This window comes from Amblyomma maculatum, chromosome 9, assembly GCF_055883805.1.
Source record: "Amblyomma maculatum isolate TAMU_Amacu chromosome 9, ASM5588380v1, whole genome shotgun sequence".
In the NCBI taxonomy this organism is placed as follows: Eukaryota; Metazoa; Arthropoda; class Arachnida; order Ixodida; family Ixodidae; genus Amblyomma; species Amblyomma maculatum.
In genome coordinates, this window is record NC_139352.1 from 101,428,930 (window position 1) to 101,452,763 (window position 23,834).

Below are 23,834 nucleotides of genomic sequence, written 5' to 3' on the forward strand. Positions count from 1 at the left end.
CAACTAACACATGTCCAGGTAAGGTAGAAGGTTATGGGAGAGGCCTTTGCCAGGCAGTGGGTGCAGCCTGGAGAAGGCTCCTAACATATCAGCCGGAAAAGCCCAAAATGGTTCGCGATTTCGAGTACTAATATTGTGGTAAATATGTAGAATAATACTAAAAATTATTCGTAAACTAACTAGTTGATTTCTGTTTCAGGACGTCAGTGTTTTGTTACTGTACTAGACAAAAACTACTTTCATTTTCGTTCTGCTGAAACATGACGAAAGGCAATTTTTATTCATTTTCTTTAACGACGAGGAAAGCAACCAATGGCACATTATTTTAGACATCTCTTTTGCTTGGTATTACATAACGAGCAAGCATCATTGACTAATATTGAGTGGATCTCACTAGTTGGTTGAGAAAAAAAGATTAATCTAAATATAGGCATATAACTACAAGTAGAGAGAAAACGTATTGCATTTCACTAGTCAATATCCGTTGCAAATGCAATGATACCGCACATGTCGCTCAGTATGTGGTGGGAGTAAAACAAAGCAATTCACAACAACTTCTTCGGTTTTTTTTAGGGTCTTTATTTATTTCTTTGTTTGTTATATGCGCGAGAACGAATGGGAGTAAAAAGCCGCATCGTGAGGCTTGACAAGCTACCATCAACTATGCGTGTTTGACAGGGCAATGCAGGCAACAGTAGTGGTGGAAAACACAAAGTGCGCACAGGTTACAAATTACAGGTTGTAAAGAGAAGCTTACAGTAATAATTAAAAATAAAAAGCTTCAAAGGAACTCAGAAAACACTTCTACAGGATATCACGGAACGCCCGTACATCGGCCAGAACTCGGAATAAAATTAGAGTGCACGCACATTGTAAGGACTCTGTTCTTGACAGAGATTGCAGAAGCAAGTTCCGTATATGCGTTCGTGGCAATAAAGTGATTATTTGGTTGGAGAATCCAAACTTATTTAGTGTACAGGGTAGCGCATATAATAGTCTCTGGGAGCCATTTTTGTGCGCAGACAGGTGGCGTGCCAGTATTCATGTTGTTGTGACCTATGAAGTTGTGCATTTGTTGCTAACTTAGCAATGATAAAAGTAAAACAAATGTCGGTGTAACTGGAACCTATACAACGTTAGAATACGACACTCATATATAGTCAGTAAATTTAAGGATTTTATTTCTAGAAAATAAAAGACCGGACGGCGATCTTATTGGATATCAGTTATAGCTTTTATTGTGCCTTTCTGGAGTGTTAGAAGCTTGTTTAAACTGGTAATTGTTGTGCTGCCTCAGACTAGGTACGTGTTGGCGAAAACAAAGCATGGTAAATGAGAAGTTTGTTCTGGTCAGTAAGGTGCATTAGTTGCTATATGATCTACAGGATGATCCCAGAGCGTAAAATGGTTAAAATAAACACCTAGTGTTTCCACTACATCAGTTATTACTACTTCGTTTCCGTCCAGGGTTAGGCACCTGTCAAAGACGTATTTCTATTTTTTGCTCGGAACATTACAACTTTAGTTTTTTTTCTACTACAAACATTAAAGCTTGTCTCTGGGACCATGAATGTAGTTTGGATAGCGCATTTTGCCTCTCCGGATTAGGCAATTCGCGTCAGTTCCGGAAAATATAAAGCAGTGTCGTCTGTATCGATGATACATCCCAATGCGATATCTATTTGGATAAAGTCGTTGATGTAGACATTAAATAAAAATGATCCCAGCATACTTCATTGGTGTACGCCATGTTTGATTGATTGATATTCTGAGGGGTAACAATCAAGATGAAAAGATATGGTACCATCGCTAAGGTAATTTGTTATTAGTTTAAGCGCTGTACCACGGACGCCATATACTGAAAACTTACTTCTCAGAGTCAAGTGATTCATCCTGTCAAAAGCGTTTGAGAAATGAATAAAGATTTCAAGTGTTAATTTATTTTGTTCAACATTTTTAATTATCAATTTTTTTCTGCTTAAATAATTGAAACTCTGTTGAAGAGTTTTGACGAAAACCATACTGCTTTTGTGTTATGATATCATACCTATCATTAAAGCTTGAATATCTTCTAAGAATTATTTTTTCTAAATCCTTAGAGAAAATAGGGAAAACAGACACTGGCCAATAGTTGTAGCGGATATTTCTGGGACCAATTGGGTGAATCACGATGTAATGTGCGATTTAAAAGCTTGTTCAGTCTAGACAATACTATTGTTTGATCTCGGATGCTGTTGAACATGTGTATGCCATAACTATTCTTGGCCTTCTTGAGAATAGAATTTAGTTTATTGTACTTTGCTTTGAAGGCAGAAAAACCGACCGAATGTCGGGTACTCAAACATGTTGGATTAAACCTTTATTTCTCAGCTATCATTTTGAGTATTTCTGGCATGACATACGGTTTCAGACACTTGTTAGATGGCTTAAAGGTTTGATATGAACAATTTTGTATGTTATTGGATCTGAATATGCGCCAAAATGCTTAAATGCTTGATCAGTACTTGGTCGTGCATAAACTGGCTCCAAGTTTTAAACCAAATTTTGTGCACGAAAGGAATCCAGTCTGCATGGGAAAATACACTGGACAGTGTGATGTATATGTTTTCTATATTTTGTAACTCCAAATTCAGATTGTAAGTCCTGCAAACCGGAAGGTGATCGCTTAGCGGTGTGTTTAACAGCTGGCAGCTGATAAATACAACTGCTGGTGCATTTATTAGCTAGCAGTATTTATTTACAAAAACCACCGATAAATTAGATAAACAAATTGTGTCATTATTTCATAACTACATGCATAGAGTGATTTATGAGACGATCCTTATGACAAGCAAGTACAGAAGGGCACCTCCAATGATTGTGATCGAAGCCCTTGTTGTGGAAGTAACGCTTCGGCCATCCCACTGTGAGCTGAGGTCAACGATGGCATCGGCAACCTTTTCCAGGAGCGCGATGGCTGCGGTCCTTTGGTGTCCCTTGCACGGCTCGACCGCTTTGAGGAGGCAAGTTTTCAAGTTCCTGGCACCCCTGATGAAGAGAAACATTTTTAATTTTATAAACATTTGTAGCTCTAATACCATACGTAGCATTTAAGGCACACCTATTTATTACTATTTTTAAAAATGGAACAACATAGTACATCCGTGCGACTGTTTCAAGGCACGCATTCTCCACATAGAGCCACTTCTATTTTCTGGCAGCATTCCAAACGAAATGGATATTAGACAGGACTAAGGAATAAAACAATTGGTCTTTCCAGCGAGATCCTGGCACGTCAATATACACTCTACAGCAACGCCGAACTACCCTCGCTCGCCACGATACCGTTACAACTGCCACGAGCATTCACCGATCCGGATTCATCTGACATCACGCCTCGCGCTGTCCATTCAACATTCACCAATCGCTGATCTTCCTGTTATTTCCGGCTGGCTATGCTCCCTTTTTATATTGTAATTCGTGTCAGTGAACGAAGGTCTTGTAGAACGTCGTGCAGGACGCCGCGTTTCTACTTAAACATTGTTTATACATGGTCGCGTATTAACTCGTTTCCTAAAGAGTAAACCCTAGCTGCTTTTGCTCGCTGGTCAGTCATCATCATCATCATCATCAGCCTGACTATACCCACTGCAGGGCGAAGGCCTCTCCCATATTCCTCCAATTAACCCGGTTCTGTGCTAGCTGCGTTCACTTGACCCCTGCGAACTTGTTAACTTCATCCGCCCACCTAAGTTTCTGCCGCCCCCTCCTACGCTTTCTTTCCCTTGGAATCCAGTTTGTTACCCTAAGCGACCATCTGTTATCCTCTCTTCGCACTACATGTCCTGCTCATACCTATTTCTTCTTCTTAATTTCTGCTAGAATGTCAGTAACTTTAATTATTTCTCTGACCCTCTCTGCGCTGCACTCTGCACTCTGGTCAGTGCGCTCAGCTAAATTACTCCGCAGAATAGTGGTTCAAACACTGTGACAAAAGTGGCGTTTCAATGTGCGTGAAACCTCATTGCTGCCTTGCAAATCGCCAAACCCCAGATAGGCTAATTTACTTCGGAGCCCTTCCGTATGCTGGCTATGCCGCCTTTGGGTGTTAAACCTCCTACTGTGTCTGATACGTGGCGCTTTCCATGAACACACACACACACACACACACACACACACACACATTAGTCTCACCATCCAGCTCTTTAGTCAGTGCACTACCACCAACGAAAGATCTGCTTTAACCGCATGGGCTCTGAAAATCCCCCACATCTCTTGCAGGTCTATGACCGATTTCCCACGCCCCAACTATCTGTAAGCTGTGCGAAAAGTTATTTGCCTCTCGACTTTTCGGGGGGCTTGACAGACATCAGAAATATTCGTCCTTAGAAATTGGCGCCAAATTTAGTACAGATCTGAAGATGGTCTTCACCTTTTTGCCAATGACGTAATGAATTGTTCACCTCAAAGCCGTCCCGTTCGCACAGTCTGAGCATGAGGTATCACGATGGGCTAGGACAAAAACCTCCACACAGCGATCCTCAACACCATGTCATCTCTTGGAGTCCCTTTGCAGCTTTGTAGAACAATTTATGGTTTCTTCTCCCATCGAACGTTTGCTATTCGTGCTAATGGCAAACCAACAGGACATTTTATTTCTAATCGCGTAGTACCGTGGGGCGTAGTTTGAGCCACAACTTTGTTTATTATTGCATTATTTTGGTCATACATAGCCTTTCCGCACTTATTAATAATAAAGTGTCAGCATGTGCAGATAATATTGCTATGTTGTCTACAAACCACTCAGTCCAGGTCAGGAAAAGGTCCCTGCCCAATGCCATCAATCTCCTTCACAAATTCCTCAACAACACTGGCCTATCCCTCAACCTCTCCAAAATATGCTATTTCATGTGGGCGATAACACCGCGTGCCGAACTTTCAAAGCCACTCCATTCGCATTCACTATTGGCAATGCACATTCTCTGAAGTGAGACGTATAAAGTTCTGGGCCTGCACGTTCATTATTCAGGAAAAGGCGCAGTTTGGTTGTCAGATGTGCGCAAGAAGGCTGTGAACACACTTGTACTCATTCGAAGAAATGTAAATTGGTCTGGCGCTGCCCGAACAGATACAACTCGCCGACTTGATCATGCTCTTTCAACTTCAGCTCCAGTACCAGGCACTGCTTAAAAACGCGCCAAACAACAATGGTCCACACTTGAGGCCCTCAACCACGAAGCCATGCGAGTCATTACTGGAGTGCCTCGAGTAACTACTATCCGTCTATTCCAGGAGAACGCCACCTAAACCCGTTGGGAGAATGAATTAGCCAACAACAAACTGAGCAAAAAATCTTCCCTTATTCCTGAATTCGAGCATCAGGCGTCTCCATGGGATTACTGCCACTTTACTCTAACAAGCCACTTTTCTGCAAGAAGTCCCAGTTCTCCTCATCATTTCCATTTAGATTCTTGCACAACGCCTGAAGAAAGTACTCTTGAATCAGGTGCAGCCGTAACGCTAACAGGGGCGTTAACTGCTTTTAGAAGCTCAACACAACCTCATACGAACAGCCGTAGCACCTTCATTACGGATACGAAATCTCATCTTGTTTTCGAACTGCAAGCAATCTTAAACACCATAGAAGCGTTACCTAAAGAACTCGCGTGTAAACAGGTTCTTACAATAGCTAGCTCTGAAGAATCCCTGAAGGATTCAAACGAAGTCTGTGGTAGCCTAAGATTTGCACAGGCTATACATGCTGCTGTTTACTTTTAATCCGTGCCTATATTCATTCACAGGGTCCAAGATAACACAGACCATATTAACGGCGCGACAGATGTGCTTCCTCAAGAAAAAGATGTGCCACAACCTCCTTATGAATATTTGCCACTAGATCCACTTCTGGCGCATTTGACGTCTTCAGCATCCCTTAGGGAACGTACACGCGCTCTCATTCCCCACTGTACGCACCCGTCTCCCAATCTATCAAGGGAGCAGGAGGTCGCTCGGAGACAGCTGAGAGTCAGAGTGGCCCTTTCACCATGAGTTCGGCATCAGTTGCAAAGTGAGATGATACTACTTTGGGAAAAATGCCCTCATTGCAATGCAGCCGCTTTCGAAACCACTGTGCAGCATCTAATAAGGACTTGTCCACGAACTTCGTTTATGCAGAGTTCTATTCTCCAAAAGGCAGGACTTTTGTCACCTAACGAGTCTCATTTGCAGTTATGGCAAACCGAGAAGTTTTATGATCGCAATTTATGTGATTCCTTCCATATGAATGAACTCCCTAAATTTTCATAACGCTCTGCTTTAGTTGTACCTTTTAGGCAGTGTTGCAAACTTGGGGCCATAATAAATAAATAAATTTAACGGCATGAGGGCACAGTGTTGTGAACACCCGCCTTCAGCAGTCCTTTTGGATCCCTGGTGTACATGCATTTCTCAATCCCGCTTAGAGCCTAGTTGTTTATTTTGACCCTCATTTATCTCACACACACATTAGCATGTAATCGTAAGCAATAACATGAAGGAAAAAAGCGAACAGTCGGCGAGGCCAAGGAAAGCGCTGCGAATTGTACTTTGTCTTTTTTTAAACTTTACTTCGCTAATGACATAAATTAATGATGTAATCTGTTTAGGGGAACTACATTATAACAGAAAGTAGAAGGAAAAACAACGTGCCGATGGTGGGAACCGAACCCACTGTTCGCTTCTTTCCTTCTTGTATTATAACGAGCACCCTCATTTCCCTGTCATTTATCTGCTTTAAGCAATAACATGTTATTCAAGACCAGCCGACATAGATGGGACTTCGCGCTTCTATTAAACCATACGTACGCGCCTGCATGCTCTAGGCGTGGCAGATCTCATCCAATGGTTTTGTTCTCCCAGGCAGCAAACAAATTGGCTCTGTGTCAGCAATTTTCGGCCCAACATGGGACCGGTAAATTGCGTAAAAGTACCAACATTGGGCCGATGTTGTGCAGCCCGACCTCTGTTCACATTTCAAAAAAGCTGCTCGATTTCGCAGCTCCTGCCAACTCGACCGCGCCATGTGAGCTCGTGACGCCGCATACACGTCGACAAATCACTCAGGCGGAAAGACTTATTGGCCCAATATTGGTTTATGCTGGCAATGGCTTTCTGGAGTGCTGGTGGTTGGTGTGCTTTGAGAGGGAGCTGCAAGAATGGCTTCAGGAGCGGCAGCTGCAGCAAGGTGTGGGCGACCACCTCGCGCCGGAGGATGTTTCCTCCGCTGCGGATGGGAAGTTCCTGCGGCCGCTGACTGGACAGCTGAACAAAGATGTGTCTGCCGAGCTAAGCGTCGGAAAGATCGAGCTGAAGGCTAGGATTGCAGTTTTGGTTTTCGCCTTCGGAGTTGGAGGGAAAATCTCATGCGGAGACATAGATCAGGCGTTTGATTCAGGTGCTCGGCTGAAATAACCAACTCTCAACACACGCAAGATAAAGCTGGGTCTGAGCTAGAAAAGCTCGTGAAAACGAATAGAGTAGAGGATGAGATCAAGGTCGAAATCAAGACTGAGGGGGGGGGGGCAGCAGCAGCGAGGTTGAGCAGTGAGACGAGTCTGTAAAGGTGGCGAACAAGGCTGATGATTCCCCATCGAGCAAAGAGGATGAAAATGAGGATGAGGACAAGCCTAATGTGCCAAAGATCGAGCCAAACATGACGTCTACACTAACTGAAGGAGAAAGCAAGGCGATAGGCATCATTGCGCGGCCGAACGTCTTTAACGTCAACCCGTCCAACTTCGGCCAGGTGGTCAGCCCCGCGAGCGACCTGCTCGTCAACTTCTACGCAGTGTGGAGTGAGCACTGCGCGAAACTGAAATTTCTGTACGACCGTGCCTGCAGTGAGCGACCGTTGCCGTGGAACGGCATCACTTAACATTTCTATGCCCACCGGCCGCCCTCCACGGACTTTGACTGAACACTGGACGTAGCGATGGACTCTTCAGAAACAGCTGAGCCTCAGCACACAGAACCGAACGAGGGTGAGCAAGGATCTTCAAGTAGCTGCAACGAAAGAGACAAAGGGTCACTTGCGAGCAACTGATCTGCTGCCGGTGTCCGCACAGTCGGGCATTACAGAGTTGGAGGTCGAGTTGCCGTCGGCAAGCCTAGCCAGTTTGGGTCGGTATTGCGCCTTAAAAATGCTGAATACGCAGAAAGAGCGCGAGTACAAAGCGCTCAAAAAGCTTTACACTGAAATACAACGTTAGCACTTTGGAACCACTGCTAAGAGCGCTTTGGAACCGCTGCAGTCGTCTGTGGTTTCTGAAGACGAAATTCAGGATGCGGGAACCGATAATGGGAGTTGCCGGATAACTCGCCTTAGGGAAAACGCGGGTGAGGCACTACAAGAGGTGAAGCTAGAGGACTCAGAAAAGTACCGACCTGAACAGTTATATGTTCGTGCGTTGCGGCAGGAACTATATCGGCAAGTCATGGTTGACCACAAGCGCATTAAGTATGTGAAGTCGCAGCACGATAAAGGCAACGATGAATTGGCTCTGGCTGAACGTGTGCTGCACATTGTCCGAGACGAAGGCGACGGGCTTTGAAAAGACGTAGCGAACGCTATGCAACAAGTGCCGCTTCTCAGCGGAGATGCGAAGTTCAGCAAAGAAAGGCAACTCAGATTGAAGAAGAAATTTGACGGTGAGAGAAACAAAGCGTAAATACTGGTGAAAATGATGCACGCGTTGCAGGCCCGTCTGGGCGACCTCACTGTCGAGCTGGTCACTGAACACAGCACCTCAGTACATCCACATGTACCCGTCAGCAAAACCTGGAGAAGCGTCTGCGCAGGAGTTGAGGTGCGCAGAGCTCCTAGCGGAGCTGCAAAGAACGAAGGAATCTATAAAGACCACAATGGTATTGCTGGCAGCTTCTTCTGCTCAAGCTTGATCAAGTTTGAGGAAGGCAATAGGATGGACTTTGACTGGACCCTGGACTCCTAGCACCGCCTCATACCCGGTGGAAAGATGTTCCGGCGCGATGAAGAAGCGCGTGGAAGGGAGAGCGTGCAGGCGAAGAGAACGATGAAGTCGGTGGTTCGCGATGGCTGTCTTTTCTTTCTGAGTTTCTTCAGAAAACCATTGCCAGCATAAACCAATATTGGGCAAATGCGTCTTTCCGCCTGAGTGATTTGTCGACGTGTATGCGGTGTCACGAGCTCACATGGCGATGACCGTCTTTTTTTGAGACTGCGCCTGAGGGGATTCTATCCCGTAACAATATATAGCGGAAATGGAATGGATCGCCGGACATGGCACTAAAGACGTTCCTGAATAATACCCCAGCTGTAGGTTTTTCTAAAGCTTTCCTTATATACCATTCGTATTGTTGTCATGCGGTGAGCTCTGCAAGATCTCGTATGCGTTACCACACTGTAGACTAGTTAGGATTGAATGGCGAGCTTTGTTTCAAACTATTTAGCGCAATGTTGAATTTTCTTGACGAAGTTGTTACCTTTCATATGCTTCAGCCTGCGCTTGGAAGTTCTCCTCTTTAATGTGTGGGATAACGTCGCACCTGCGAATTTCTTCAAGGTCCAAGCACTGACGTAAAAGTACGACAGCTGGGAGAAAAATAATGTACGAAATTAGCTTTCAAACAGTCGGTTAAATATCTTTTATAAATATCACTGCGGTGGATAGCTATGCATATTAATAATGGGAGAAGGTCTCGGCTTGGTTGACAGTTATCTGAAGAAGCAATCCAATACTGGAATTAGCCCACGTCCGTTATGGACTATGGCTTATGCCGACAAAACATAGCAAACATCTTCATTCATTAGATTACCCCAACTAGGATCTAGGTTTGGGCATGTCAGCCAGAATGCATAATAATAAGAGGCAGCGCAAATAGACAAGAACGAACACTGTCCTCTTTGTTGTCTTGTGTTCATCCTTGTCTGTTCGCGCTGTCTTTGATTATTATACCTTACCCTAGACAGACACAGTCATAAATACTGTTTCATCAAGAGACATTCGGGTGAATAAGACCTCCTCCTTTTTTTCTACAAGCACCTTCCTCAATGCTTAACAGCGCTTAAAGACATCTCAGCGCTTCAAATCATAGATATTTACCCTTCCCCACATACATTATTCAACTGGCACAAAGTAGTTGGATACGCTTAACAGGACATGATAAGCTGCTTTCCAAAAGCAACTTCAACTCTCCTTGTAGGACACTTTTTTTTTTCCTTTTTTTCACCAAAGCAAGTAACCAACACCAAGTGCCTCACGCAACTGAAGAAGACGATGTCGCTTCCGAGTGAACGCAGTTCAGTTCAGTTCAGTCATTCAGTCGTGTCCGACTCTTCGTGACCCTATGGACCATATCACGCCACGCTTTCCGGTCTCACACTATCTCCCAAACATCACATAACTTCATCTGCAGCGCCTCGAGGATGCCATCTAATCACGCGTTCGCTGCCTACCCCTTCTCCAGTGACCCTCAACCTTACCAACATCAAATCTTTCTCCAGCGACTCCTCTCTTCTCATCAGATGACCAAAGTAGACGAGCTTTAACTTTAGAATTTGACCCTCCAATGAGCAGTCAGGGTTTATGGTCGACAATATCGACTAATTTGATCTTCTAGACGTCCAAGGAACTCTCAAGAGTCTTCACCAGCATCCAGGTGAACTAACTTGTCCCATAAACAAGCCCTGATGCAGAAAAGCATCTGTGTTAGTCAAACAACAGTGGTTTTAGCGCGCAAGCCACGCACCACACCGACGCGCCCGCTGCCCGAGTACCGCGACTCCCCTAGTGCACTGCGGCGGTGTCGGTCGTATGCAACTCCTGATGAAATCGGTTAATTATTTGCACATTACAGCGGCTTCTCAGGACAGAGTATGAAAAAGAGCACTGAAGCTTTGTCAAATATAACTGAATTATTTTTCAATAGCCGAAACATGAAATATTGAATAACATTTAGTTGCCTATTTGTAAAGTACTACATTTAAGCGGTGATTCTATTTTTAGAGCTGAATATATTGTTTAAAAAAAATAAAGCAAGATAGCCTTAAAAGACCTCTGAAATTACAACAGCAGCAATATTATTTTTATTGAAAGCTACAGTGGTGGGTTTTGTGAAAACTCGAGTCTAGTTTAAAAGCACGGCGTGGAGGCTATAAATTACGAATTTTTCAAGTGCTCCTTGCACCCGCTGGAAACCGATTAGGGCAATAGCTCACCGCACACGCCCCTCCGGTTGACGTCAACAGCGATTTCTGAGTGCACCCACTTACTGGACGCTCCCAGTTGACGGGGACTTGTCCGGTTAAGGTGGGGTGCCACTGTGACTTGTTTCTAAGGCTCCAGCGCTAAAGGCTCCGTTCACCAAATATCAGGCGTCGGTGCCGGCCCAGGTGTTATGAGCGAGAAATCACGACATGGCGCGTGCAGCCGCAGCTGCGAGGTGATATAGCCGAGCACTAAGCGGATGTGGGTTGCCTGGCATTACGTTTGGTAGGAATTTGGGCCTCTACTTTCATATGAGAGGGTGATATCAAGATCAGCCTGCCAGGACTCTTGCATTCACTTTACCCTTAAGCCACGTAGGCACGTTTTATGCGCCCTGGTTAAAGCGGGGTTTTATATGTCGGATGGTAACCTACGCTTTTGTCTCATACACTTATAGGCGGAGGTTAGTTGTCCCCCATAATGTTTCATCACTTTTTCTGGTGTGTGCAGCGTACACTTAGTTCAGGAAAGAAGGGAGGAGCTTGCTTTTTGATAACCAATGTATTCGTTCTTCGTGAGCAGGCTTAAACATGGTTGCCTTGAGAGAGGAGTGATAAAATATCTATTGCTCCAGAGTATTTTCTTATTTTAATAAGTTGCTTTACGTGGTCGGATTATTCGCATTTGGATTGGGGCAATAATCATAGCTTTTTCTAATATGTTTAGCGAATCGTTTTTTATTTGTCACATTTAAACCGATAACGTTAAATGCCGCGTTCTAATAAACCCCCAGCGATATTTCTTTTTTGGGTTGAAAATATATGGGCATAACTGCTCCAGGCGATAGTTCGCAGTTGCGTTGCCTGACACTAATTAACAGGCGGTTTGTGCAACGTCAAAAGACCACACGACATAGACACCGCTGCAAACTCAGCCTTCTTTTTAATATGAAGCATTAGTGCTAAACCCATGGCAATCCCCCAGAGTGGAGTAGAATTGGTAATAATGGAATGATTATTCATTGACATATACCCGTTGACATATTGACATATGTAAATTTGGACCGCTTTCTCAGAAACTTCGCAGTTGAAGAAAAATTCATCTACATATAATCACTGTGATTCATCACTCTAATGTGTAGTAGCAACAGCAAAAGGAAAGCTTTATAAATTTCATATGTAGGTGGATGACAATTCACTCCCTCATTCCTAACATAGTACAATAAAAAAATCGAATCTTTCAAGACTGTTCTGCAAGGGGTGAGATACGCTCTTCCCAGGTCAAGCTGATGCATTGATTGGGCTTGGTTAAAGTGGCGCTTAATATTTATGTACTTTGGGTGATGTTTCAAATAATTAGTAGCTCACAACTGCACGCTATCTATAAGTGTGAAATATTAGAGGCACAATTTATAGGATTAGAAACTAAGCAAGTAGCGGAGTGCAGACGGGACCCCTTGACACTATAGCGCGTCATAGCCTCATAAGCAGAGCCGATGATAGGGTGCATGAAAGGACACAAGTATGCTAACCAGAGCCTGCACGATTCGCATCGTGTGACTTTCCTTGAGCATCCGCGTCTCTTTGAAATAGAGTGGGTCAAGCGCGCCACAAATTGGCTCCGCTCCAGCTGTATAGTAAATGTCGCTCGATCGTGAGACTGCATATATAGGCCCAGCGCCCTTATTCTGTGCACTGTTGATGTGATAGTGCCTTGCAAACGCCAGTAGCAGTTATCTGCACACTCAATCACAGATATTACCCAAATATCACGATTCGTTTATGTAAAAACTACAGTCGAGATGGAAGCAAACATGAATAGCCACTTACACTCACACGCTTTCGTAGCTCTTGTTGCATCCCGGAGAACAGAGTAGCCCGCCTCCATTCTCGAAAACATCCTTTTCTCAGCCTCCGAACAGCTTCCGTACAAGGCCTTGCAAGTGCTGTTCACTGGAAATTCTTCGTGGCTGCCATGCCTGAGTGTAGCTGGTAAATAAGTATCATGTTCAAAACCGGATCCATGGTCTTGATTGAATTAATGCATTTGAAATCGCGTCGGTTCTCATTCACTGGCGGTAAAAGGCACAAGAAAGTGCAGAACACACAAAGTGGAGGATGTCAAGCAGTTATCTTCGACATAAATCAGCAAAGCGTTTTCAATATTTAATGCCTCGATCGGCCGGAAAGCACGTAATGGCAGCGGGGTTTTATCGGCTAAAGCAGACGCTTGGGCAAGTTGGTAATCCATTGAGGGTAAAGAGCGCAAAAAAGACGAGGACGAACGAAGTACATATATTCACGGGCTTTCACACAAATTGAAGAAAATAGGAAGCCGATATAACATCAGAGTCGCCCTTTCGGCACCCAACAAGCTGGGGATGATTTGCAAGAAGGTTAACAACGCCGCGTTCGTTGCACAACGTTGCTCAGTTAGACACAAAAAACAATTTGTGCCCTGTCAGGAAAGTGTTGTTTATACTATTCCGCTTTCTTGCGGTAAACAATATATCGGGCAGACGGGACGTTGTCTCAATGAACGCCTCAAAGAACATCATTACAATGTGCACGAAGTAGTGAAAGGGCACCTTGGCATTCACTGCAAGTATTGTGATAATTGCACGCCACAATTTGAACAAACGAGAGTGATAATCGCAATCAGCTAACCCGTGAAATTCTGGAATCCGTTGAAATCGCGAGGGGAGATGATGATTGTGTTAGTAGCACTTCGGTGGCTCTAACAGCGAAGGAAATGGGGTTTCTGAATGCAAGGCAATGACACCGCGGTTGTCATCCGCAGCTGGAGATATTATGTATCTTTGGTTATCAGTGTCATCACGTTTTCTTTTGTTGTTTGTTCCATGTATATATTTTCGCGGGAAAAGCAATAAAGCGAGTTGAAAGTCAGCGCTCGTTTGTGTACTTCGTTCGTCCTCGTCTTTTTTGCGCTGTTTACCCTCAAAGGGGTTTTATCATGATTATTCTTGACTTGTCGCTTGCCTCCAAAATAACACAAACGCCACCCGGAACCACGGTCATTTTAATGTCAGACATTACGACGAACGTAAAGTACCGCGCACCCTTTCTTAATGGTGCAACGTCACTGGAAGCGAGTTTTAATGCTCTTAGCTCATGTTAGACGAGAACTTCGTGACCTATAAGATTATCTTTACGACCCTTTTTCTTTCTCTTCTCCACCTCGCAGTAATAGAAAATTTCAGCAAATCCGTGGTGCGGTCCCGGTTTCCATCATTAACAGCTGCGTCTGTTTCTATTAAAGGCCCACTGTCCACCCTCCGATCGAAAATATTTTCTTCCCCGGTGACTGTGAGACTTCGCCCTTAGAGCGCAAGGCCGCAAAATGTTTTTGAAAAGAGTAACTAATAACGCAGTTACAGCCACCGCAATCACCCGATTCTGTCATGCTTCTCTCCTTCCGTTCCCTCGCAAAGGTTTTTCACTCTCCTGCCCGAGGTCGTCTAGCCTCCGCAAGACAAATTCCCCTTCCTCCTCCGCGTTTGGCGGGAGGTGGGGCGTGGCACTCCGCGAGCGCGAAAAAAAAAAAAAAACGGCCGAGGGAGCGCGCGCCGCTGGATTCAGTCTGGCCGTGGCGAGGGAAAAGCGCGCAGCGAGCGGTAGACACCCATCCTTCTCCCGTCAGTCAGCGAGACGGACCAATGGACGTCGTTCGCGGTACGTACGTCATTACTGTGGCCCGTCGGGCCAGCGCAGGAAACGGGGAAGCTGGCTTCCCCAAGGAGAGCATGAGAGAGCTTTGAATTGTATTTTCGATGCTTTGCGACGCGCGTGTCACTGTAGCATTTTGCACAGACTATCTCCGGTACCTGATCGAAACACTGGGCTCCTTTGCTTAAAAGGGCCTTCCCTGGACAGTGGCCCTTTAAGTCCCAAAAACTTCAGCCAACTTTCGTTTTCGTGAGAAATGCTTGCAACGCAGAGGGAATGGGGGGTGGGGGGGGTGGGGGGCAAGAGGAACGAAGTGTTTTCACTTATAACAGACATTTCATAAATGAAAGATGAACCGGAATAGTCTTCATGTACGCATATCCAATACGTGGGATAAAATAAAATGTATTGGATGAACTATATCCGTGGCAAACAGGACACAGAATTCCCCAAAATACACTATGAGCTGGGCTTGTCAGGAGCCATGAATCACAGCCGCATACTGAGGAGTCTGGCTTTCCAAATCCGCTAGGTTGCGAGACCATTCACAGTGAACGGAGGAATCGTCTAGAAGGCGCGTAGACTGGCCGATCATTTGAGCTTCGATCCGCTCTTCTGTCCTGTTGTGCAGTTTGCGATGGTGCAGGCGTTGGGTCGAAGTGTACGGAAGCAGTCCGATGGCTGTCTTTAATACCGATCGCAAGAGGGTGTTAAGGCGATTGAGCTCACTTCGATTCAGCCGATGATAGGGTGCATGAAAGGACGCAAGTATGCTAACCAGAGCCTGCACGATTCGCATCGTGTGACTTTCCTTGAGCATCCGCGTCTCTTTGAAATAGAGTGGGTCAAGCGCGCCACAAATTGGCTCCGTTACAGCTGTATAGTAAATGTCGCTCGATCGTGAGACTGCATATATAGGCCCAGCGCCCTTATTCTGTGCACTGTTGATGTGATAGTGCCTTCGAGCTTGCGGTCTATTTCAGGATGGACTACTGGGGTCCTCGAGAGAGCACGAATTTCAGGCACATCAGGAATTATAGCGTACCGGATAAATTTCAGCCATCGCCGCGTTAAACAAATTTAGCGACAGCAGCCAGTGTGCCCACTTCACCGCGCATATACCCTTTTATATGCAAACATCGAGTCAGAGATGACAGTTTGGCATTGGGGGTCACAAACCGCGAGGGCAATTGCGACTTCCTCTGCCCAATGAGCCCTCTCGGCTCGGAAAGAGAACCCATTGACCTATGCGTTTCGGTGCACCACCGCTGTCGTGTAGTAGGCCGAAGGGGTCGGATCAACCACATCGACTTAGTAGATCCCAAGTTTATAGACATGTTTAGTGTGCAGTGCACGCGCTCGAGCTAAGCGAGCGACGGCCTTTGTGAAGGTTCGGATACACATTGCATGGGTCCACCCATATACGGCGTCGCCAACCCTCGGGGATAGGGAGAATTTCGTCTTCCAGAAAACAAGGAGGTGCATTTTCAGGTGCTTCAGCAGACGTTGTCCTAGCCCCGTTTGCTCCAAATGTGTGTACTGGTTAACGGTATGGGCCTCCCGTAACACCCACAAAATGCAATGCACCCCTAGACCGAGAATTCGTTCCGTGAACGTTGTGATTGGGAAGCCGAATGCCCACTTCACCACTTTCTTAATGGTTACGTCGAGTTGTCGTACACTGGCTGCTCTGAGGTGTAAGTACTTTGTAGAATATAGGATGCGGCTAGTAACGTGGGCCTGCGCAAGGCGGAACGCGTTGCCTACCCGGTGACCCTTGCGCCGGTTCGATACCCGCCGCAGCATGTGGCCCACTACGTCCGCTGTGCGCATGAGTTTGGCGACTCGCAGTGGCCGCTTACAACTACCAGTGATCATTGAGGCCCAAGACCCGGACCTTATCCACCTCGCCTACAGGTCCTTCGCGAAGTGAGATGTTTATCGAGGTGGGATCGGCCTTGGTGGCGCGAATGCGTAGCAGCTGCAATTTGGTGAGGGCGCAGATGAGCCCGCAGGCGCTAGCATATGTCTCGACTATAGTGGCTGCCTGCTGAAGGCTCTTCTCAGTGGCGCCGATGGATCCTTTTTTGGCCTAGAGGTGATGTCATCGGCGTAAATTGTATAGTGAACGAATCCCCTCTACCTGCTGCAGTAGATTGGGCAGTTCCATCATGGCTATGTAAACAACAAGGGCGAAAGCACAGCACCCTGGGCTGTATCTCTGGTTCTCATACGGCAAGAAATATACTCCTGGTGGTCGATCCGGAGGCGTGTTCGCCGTAGGGAGAGGACGTCCCGGACGTAGGCAAACGCCCTTGGCCCGAAGTTGATGCAGCTGATGTTAGAGGGGTTAGAACCGCGTTTCACGCTGTCAAACGCTCGCCTCAAGTACAGCGCGATGATGGCCCTGTCCGTACGCTTGGTGAGGATAACGTCTTCTCGAAGTTGAAGGAAGATGTCCTGAGCAGGTGGTGGCGAAAAACCAATTATGCTCGAAATATGGGGAGACACGGTCGCGTACCATTGTCGCTGTAAGCTTTCCGACACATCAAGTAAGGAAAATTAGGCGCAGATTATCAACTTTTAGCTTCTTCCTGGGCTTCGGGATGAAAGTGAGAAGTGAAGTCTTTCATTCCTCCGGCAAGGGCACTGCGCCATCACAAATATCACTGATATATTCGATGAGTCGGACTTACTCCTGACCCTGCAGATTCGCTAACAGCGGGACTGTTATGCGTTCTCTACCGGGAACCGCGGAGAACCAGCAAGAGCTGCCTTAAAGTCCTGATACTGCGTTCGAGAAAGCGCTAAATTAAAGGCGAAGCTCGGACGCCTGAATCGGAGGTCCGGGGGTTCAGCTTCGTATATAGTGGTCATCAGGCATGACCGGATACGACATCATGATGGTGTCACGTTCTTTCTTGATGTCACATCCTGTCATGGCCGATGACGTCATACCATCATCACTAACAGTCACTATAAGTATTTACCAAGAATTATCATTATCAGTAACTATCGGTCACTATCCACCATTATGTTAGTCACTGACAGCTTTAAAGGTAGACATAGCCCCGCGGATTCTCGCGGTGTCACGCAGAAGCTCGCGAAAACGTGTGACACTTCTCGCAACCGCATGGACACTAATGAGTCTATAAGGCCTATAAAGGTTTTCACGCGTATTTAAATGTAGTTTGTTTTGCACAACTTCCAGCATGCACTCCACGAGGAGTAACTTCCCATGCATCCTATCTGCAAGCTCCGTGGAAGGGCATGCGGGCATTCCAACCATTTCAAATGTATCCGCTTTTGCATTCCCACTGTCTTCTTGGCAGAATTCAGAGGCTGTGTAATTCCTTTTTACCGCACAGTTAATATCTTATGAATCTCATTGGAAGTTTGCAGCGTCTATTCTGTAGAATCCCTTTTATCACGAGTTAATGTTTCTTTAAAGCACTTTGTAATTACATCACTCGTGCGTTTCCTCGTGTTTATTCTCTTCATGGTCTCAATATTGTTTTTGCCGGTTTTATTGATGTTATACCCTAACACTGCGCATTCGTAACTGGTCCTTTGTATCCCTTTCAATGACTGCATTTCTTTATTGTATTGGACTGTATTTTGATCTTGTTCTTTTGAATGCTTTTGTGTCATGCTTTTCAAGACATCTTTCTCAATCTTTTCATTCTATACGTGACTAATCTTCTCTAACTTCCATTTTATCTCACAGATCGCCGACACCCGGGATTGCTGAAGGTTCTGCATTGCGTTATTAACTCCTCTTTTCGGATTTCTTCAGATAAGTGCCTCATTCCTACCAAGCTACCTAATACTAAAAGACACCACGGCTTCAATATCACGCCTTATTTGATCGTACGGACACTTTTAAATACAGCTTATTTCCTCGAGTAATCGAATCCTCGAATTTCGTTGCCTGGTTCCACTCGTTTTCTTTCATTAAACATATTTTTAACGACTAATGAATAGTTGGAGCTTTTTTTTGTATATAGTTCGGATGATTCATGTTGTCTCTGTTGTTTTTCAATGTTCTGCTCTTTTTCACAACACTATGCCACCAAACCCACACCCGGGGCAGAATTACGGACCGTTCTACAATTAAGACTACCCCGCCGGGGTGGCGCAGTGGTTGCGGCGCCCGACTACTGTTCCCAAGGACGCGGGATCGAATCCCGGCCTCGGCGGCCGCTTTTCGATGGTGGCGGAAAGCAAGGCGCCCGTGTGCTGTGCGATGTCAGTGCACGTTAAAAAACCCCAGGTGGTCGAAATTTCCGGCGTCCTCCACTACGGCGTCTCTCATAGCCTGAGTTGCTTTGGGACGTTAAACCCCACAAACCAACCAACCAACAATTAAGACCGCTCTAAAACACCCGCTCCTATTGGTCGCCGCCGCCATATTGAAAAGTTGCGTCACGGGATGCTGCGATTGCTTCACGGACACGAAAAAACGAATGACGTTGTGAACCTAATTATGCCCGTGGTTTTAGACTAGTTTTGTAGATCGCGATGAAGCGGTCTGAAACGTTTTAGAGCGAAAATGGCGGCGGCGTCCATGGTGGAGTGGTGTGAGGGGTTGCTGCGGCGCTGAAACGACAACGCCGGCGCGAGCAACAATTGGCGGGCGGTGTGTGAAAATGCATTCTACTTGTTCGGCAAGTTGTTCCGACGCCTATTTCGACTTCAAAATACGAAAGCGGAATGATGGTGCGACGAATTCTCCGATGAACTGTGACAAAGCTCACGGTCGACTGCTCTGTGAGTGCTGCAATCATTTTTTTTCTTTATGCCTCCGAAGGATTTCAAGTCTCCGCAGGTGGTCAGCCTCTCGTAACCGACGGCGAAAAGCGTGCGTCAAATGGCTGAACTCAACAGCTGCAAAGTTGGTGCTGAATGGTGGTTGGACTCCGCAGTGCGCTCAAAGCAAAAGGTAGCGGCGAAGGCCAAATACAGTACACAGCGAATGAAAACGAGTGAGGTTCGTAGTGTATGCTCAACCGCGTTGTTTTTCCGTGTACTCGTTCTAAGTGAAGCATTTGTGAATGAGACTTTCGTGCGGACACGACAGTTTATATTGCCCAAGTGGAGCGTGCTCCGAGGTCTATCTTTTTGTTTCTGTTTCCTAAAAAAAAATAGCCAAAGCCCCGATTACACTGCTTTCGATTAGAGTTCTCCGCGCCTTTAGAGCCACCACACAGTACCTTGACTTCAGACGATGCGCAAAAAGCAGGCACTAGCCGTGGAACCCGCTGTTTTACTGAATGGCGCCATTTGTACGGGTTGTTCACCTCTGCCAGCTCGCCCCCACGGCAACAGAAGTTACCCACGAGACCGTTTAATTGCAAACTGTAGCTGCTTTTTTTTTTGTAAATACACAGCGCAACAAACATAGGACAAGCGAGTAGACGGGAACAGCGCTGTTCCCGTCTACTCGCTTGTCCTATGTTTGTTGCGCTGTGTATTTTAAAAAAAATGATGCACCAACTAGCTCAACTCACAGTTCTTCTGTAGCTGCTTCTTGACTTTTTTTTATAATTTTGAACTTGAAATGCGGCTTCATGAAAACATAAACATTTAGTTAATTTATTCACACGCTATATCTATAAAAAAAAGTTAGCAAACGGCTCCTTGACGTGCGAATAAACCTCTTGCCGTGAAAATAAGCGGCCCGGGGCAGCACCCTGGCAAGTTGATTCCGATTCTCGTCACGCGTTGACGTCTCTGCGAAGCATCATGGTGTCCTCAATTTGACGTCACGCTCTGAAACATTAGAGCGAGTCCCGTAATTAGGCCCCACATACGGCTGCAATATGTCAAAATGAAATAAATTAATTTCTTCCGTCTTTTGTTCTCAACCTTGTGAGTAAAGCTTGCGTGTGCATTTTTTAACCTTATTTGCGCTGCTATACCAAGACAATATGGTTCCTCCTGCGCACAGGAAAATTTTACTAAATAATTACATATATATTAATTGTTCAATGACAGATTGTTTATCTTACCGACAGCTTCGCATATTTGAACTTTCAAACGCAAGAACGTGTGCTAATGAGCACTTCCTGAATTTTCCGCGAAACCTGTACTGTGAAAACAGTAGGTTAAGGTACACTGTTCTGTAAGGACTGCCGTGTGTGAAAGAGGCCAGAATGGCAGTGGTCACGTACAATTGGCAAAACCTCGCGAGGTACTCATTCCTGTTTTCGGGAACGTTGTCCGCAAGAGGCATTCTTCCGTACCACACACCAACAGCCCAGTAGCAAGCCGAGACACCTTGCACGTCACAGTAAAATTTCGCACCATGCCCTAAAAAAATAATAAAAAAGAGCGCTTTACTAAATAAACAACAGATTAGCTGAGGACATGCTTGCGTCGCTTCTTGTGATTAGAAAATTATTACTGGTGCAATGCTTGCTCAGCTTTAAAACGTTCATTCTGTAACATTCATTGAGATAAGGCGAACAAAGACTTGTTATCCATCTGGCACATATTAAGCAGAGCGGCGGACAACCGACCTAATGGGGAGAGGGGGGTGATAGAGAAGACGTAAGCAGGCTTATGGCAAAGGGTATGTGCTATATACAGAAAAAAGCTGTTTGCACAAATACCCCCCCCCCCCCGCGAGTCTCTAAAAATATTACAATTCCTTATTTAGCCACTTTGTCCTTAAATGCAACAAAAGCTCGCACTGAAATTCTCCCATGCAGGTCGTCCTTTTTCTGCCGCCCTTACATACTTTTCATATCTTTGATGGGAGATAATCACCCAATTCAGATTATTCATTCATTGATGAATCAATTACTTCCTCTATAGACTTCGTCATAAGTGCAGCCGTTGCCAGATATTGCAATAGCGGGAATAGAAAATAATGAATAAGCCCTCATAGGAGCAAATGTCAACGAATAAAATAGTTAGTCACAAAATACAAACGAATTAAGAAATAAATAAAAAAGTACCAACCAAACAACCAATGAAGGGCACCAAATTAGACACCGTTTGAAATTTTATTAATTTGCATGGTTGCAAAAAGAGGCGAGAGGAAAATTTTTTTCCTGCAGGCAGGCTAAATGCGTTAATTATTTATTTATTTATTTTACAGGTACTGCCATCCTTGTTATGAGGCCTTTGGCAGGAGTGGGCAGTTCAGGTGAACAAAAGCAAGAACAGCAAACAAGATACTAGACACTGAAGAATAAATAATAACAAAAACAAAGGAGAATATTTACATGATGAGGTCATTGGACGAGGAGAGGCACATGTTACTATGGCTTGGGCGCAAGTGCGCAGAGGTATGAAGAAATAGTATACCACAAAAAAAAAGGAGCTATATATGAGGAAGTCAACTCTACTCTACTGAAATGTACATACTACGGCGATGTCTGGACGGTTTGAAGTTAATTGCGAATTATTCTAACGAATAATTATAAATTAGCCAAGACTTCTTAAGGACATTTGGCTCATGATATCCGCCATAGATTTTACTTCTGTGCCAGCATACCGTCACACAATAACCTTCAATCCTGTGTTATAAACGTAATCACCGAGCACAAGGAAAAAATGTAGCAAAGTGCTTTCCCTAGACCATGAGTGACCTCCAGTGGCCAGTATAAAAAGGATTAATGCAAATGTATAAGCCGAGCGAATGAATGACACACGCACTGTTCTGTCGCTTCACAAATATGTAAATAGCAAGAACATATGACCATTCCGATTATGAAGATTAATAACAGTAAATAAATGCAGTGATTCACTGTAAAAATCTACATCAATGATTGTCGCAGAAGCAATTCCTTATGGTGCTAGATCACTGTATTTATGAAAGTTGTAAGGGATACTAGCTTAACCGCCGTTACTGTCCCTTGTTAGAGTGAACACCAAGCGTGAGGGTCGTTGCCAGCACATTCAAAGTGTGGAGTGTATTTCACTGTGGTCCTCCGAATTTCTATTCTAAGCTGTGGCTCTTGTATTAGGCAGCATTTTCAAAAACAGCCCGTTTCGCAATATAATGCCCCAGCGTGGCCACACCCATCCGATCCATGTTAAATAATAGACATGTGGTCAAGATAGAAAACAATGTGGTTAACAGCTGCAAAGAACACACGAGCAGCCTAGCATGCTCCATGGACAACCAGTATAACCGGCCTATAGCCGCGTGTAGAAAAGAACTAGCAGGAAAACACCCATCACCACACTGAGGCCAATATGCTTCGAAATCGGCCAGCTAAAATTCATTAATGAATATTACACGTATGTTGTGTGTGTGTTTGTGATTGAGTGCTTGTTAGACCAGTAAGAGTCTCAGAAAAAGCAATGTAAATCAGTTTTGTAGAGTATTATGGAAAATAAAATTCATTTAAGCTCTGCTGAGTGTGGCCATAAGGTCGTTCGCTCACTCTAGGGCTGGTCTTGTACATTCATAGCTCTCTCACCTTGCACTATCAAGAACGCCGTGAAGACCAGGCTAATGAAGGGCCGCAGCGCCGCAACTGCTTCCACCATTTCCGCACAAATCGGTCTCCTGTGACGCGCTCGATCGTTCTTCCGACCACTCTCAGGGGCGCTGAAACCTACTCTGTGTGAAACGCCGCTTCATTAGGCAAGTTTTAGGCGTCATCGGTTTTTTTATCTGACAACAATATGCGTAATTGCTGAACTCATGGAACGGGAGGCTAATAGTCGAGGCCTGACAGAGAGAATAGAAATAAACTGCACGGCATTCCGGCCATGAGCAGAGCGCCGTTTTGCTGAAGAGCAGCAGTGGTCCGGTAACTCACTCAACAGTTTATTTGTTTTTATCAATACTTGCTACCATTATCAGTTTATTGTGTCTTTCCTAATCACATCTCAAAGCAAGGCATGTCAAATTAAAATATATGTAAATTACGTGAAGGAAAACCTCTTATCACACCTAACAGCGGAGCTTTACCTGCAAAGTGGTCTA

At 45.1% G+C, this 23,834-nt stretch overlaps 1 protein-coding gene across 1 annotated transcript; it reads right to left on the reverse strand.

Annotated features, from left to right (window-relative positions):
• Positions 1–564: 564 nt before the first annotated feature.
• Positions 565–23,454, reverse strand: LOC146180051 (uncharacterized). The gene is made up of 5 exons (XM_084579402.1): positions 23,323–23,454; positions 21,061–21,199; positions 13,031–13,179; positions 9,478–9,586; positions 565–3,027 (listed from the first exon to the last, which is right to left on the reverse strand). The coding sequence occupies exons 1-5, from the start codon at positions 23,390–23,392 to the stop codon at positions 2,808–2,810; spliced, it is 687 nt and encodes a 228-aa protein (XP_084435528.1). The 5' UTR covers positions 23,393–23,454; the 3' UTR covers positions 565–2,807.
• Positions 23,455–23,834: the final 380 nt, after the last annotated feature.

What these genes read in the sequence shown, in the direction of transcription:
- LOC146180051 (XM_084579402.1), bottom strand. Translation starts at nt 23,392, where the DNA reads ATGGTGGAAGCAGTTGCGGCGCTGCGGCCCTTCATTAGCCTGGTCTTC. An exon ending in CTCGCGAGGTTTTGCCAATT is followed by an intron (nt 13,180 to 21,060) that starts GTACGTGACCAC and finishes AGCTACACTCAG; the next exon opens with GCATGGCAGCCACGAAGAAT. An exon ending in CAGGCTGAAGCATATGAAAG is followed by an intron (nt 3,028 to 9,477) that starts GTAACAACTTCG and finishes TCTCTTCATCAG; the next exon opens with GGGTGCCAGGAACTTGAAAA.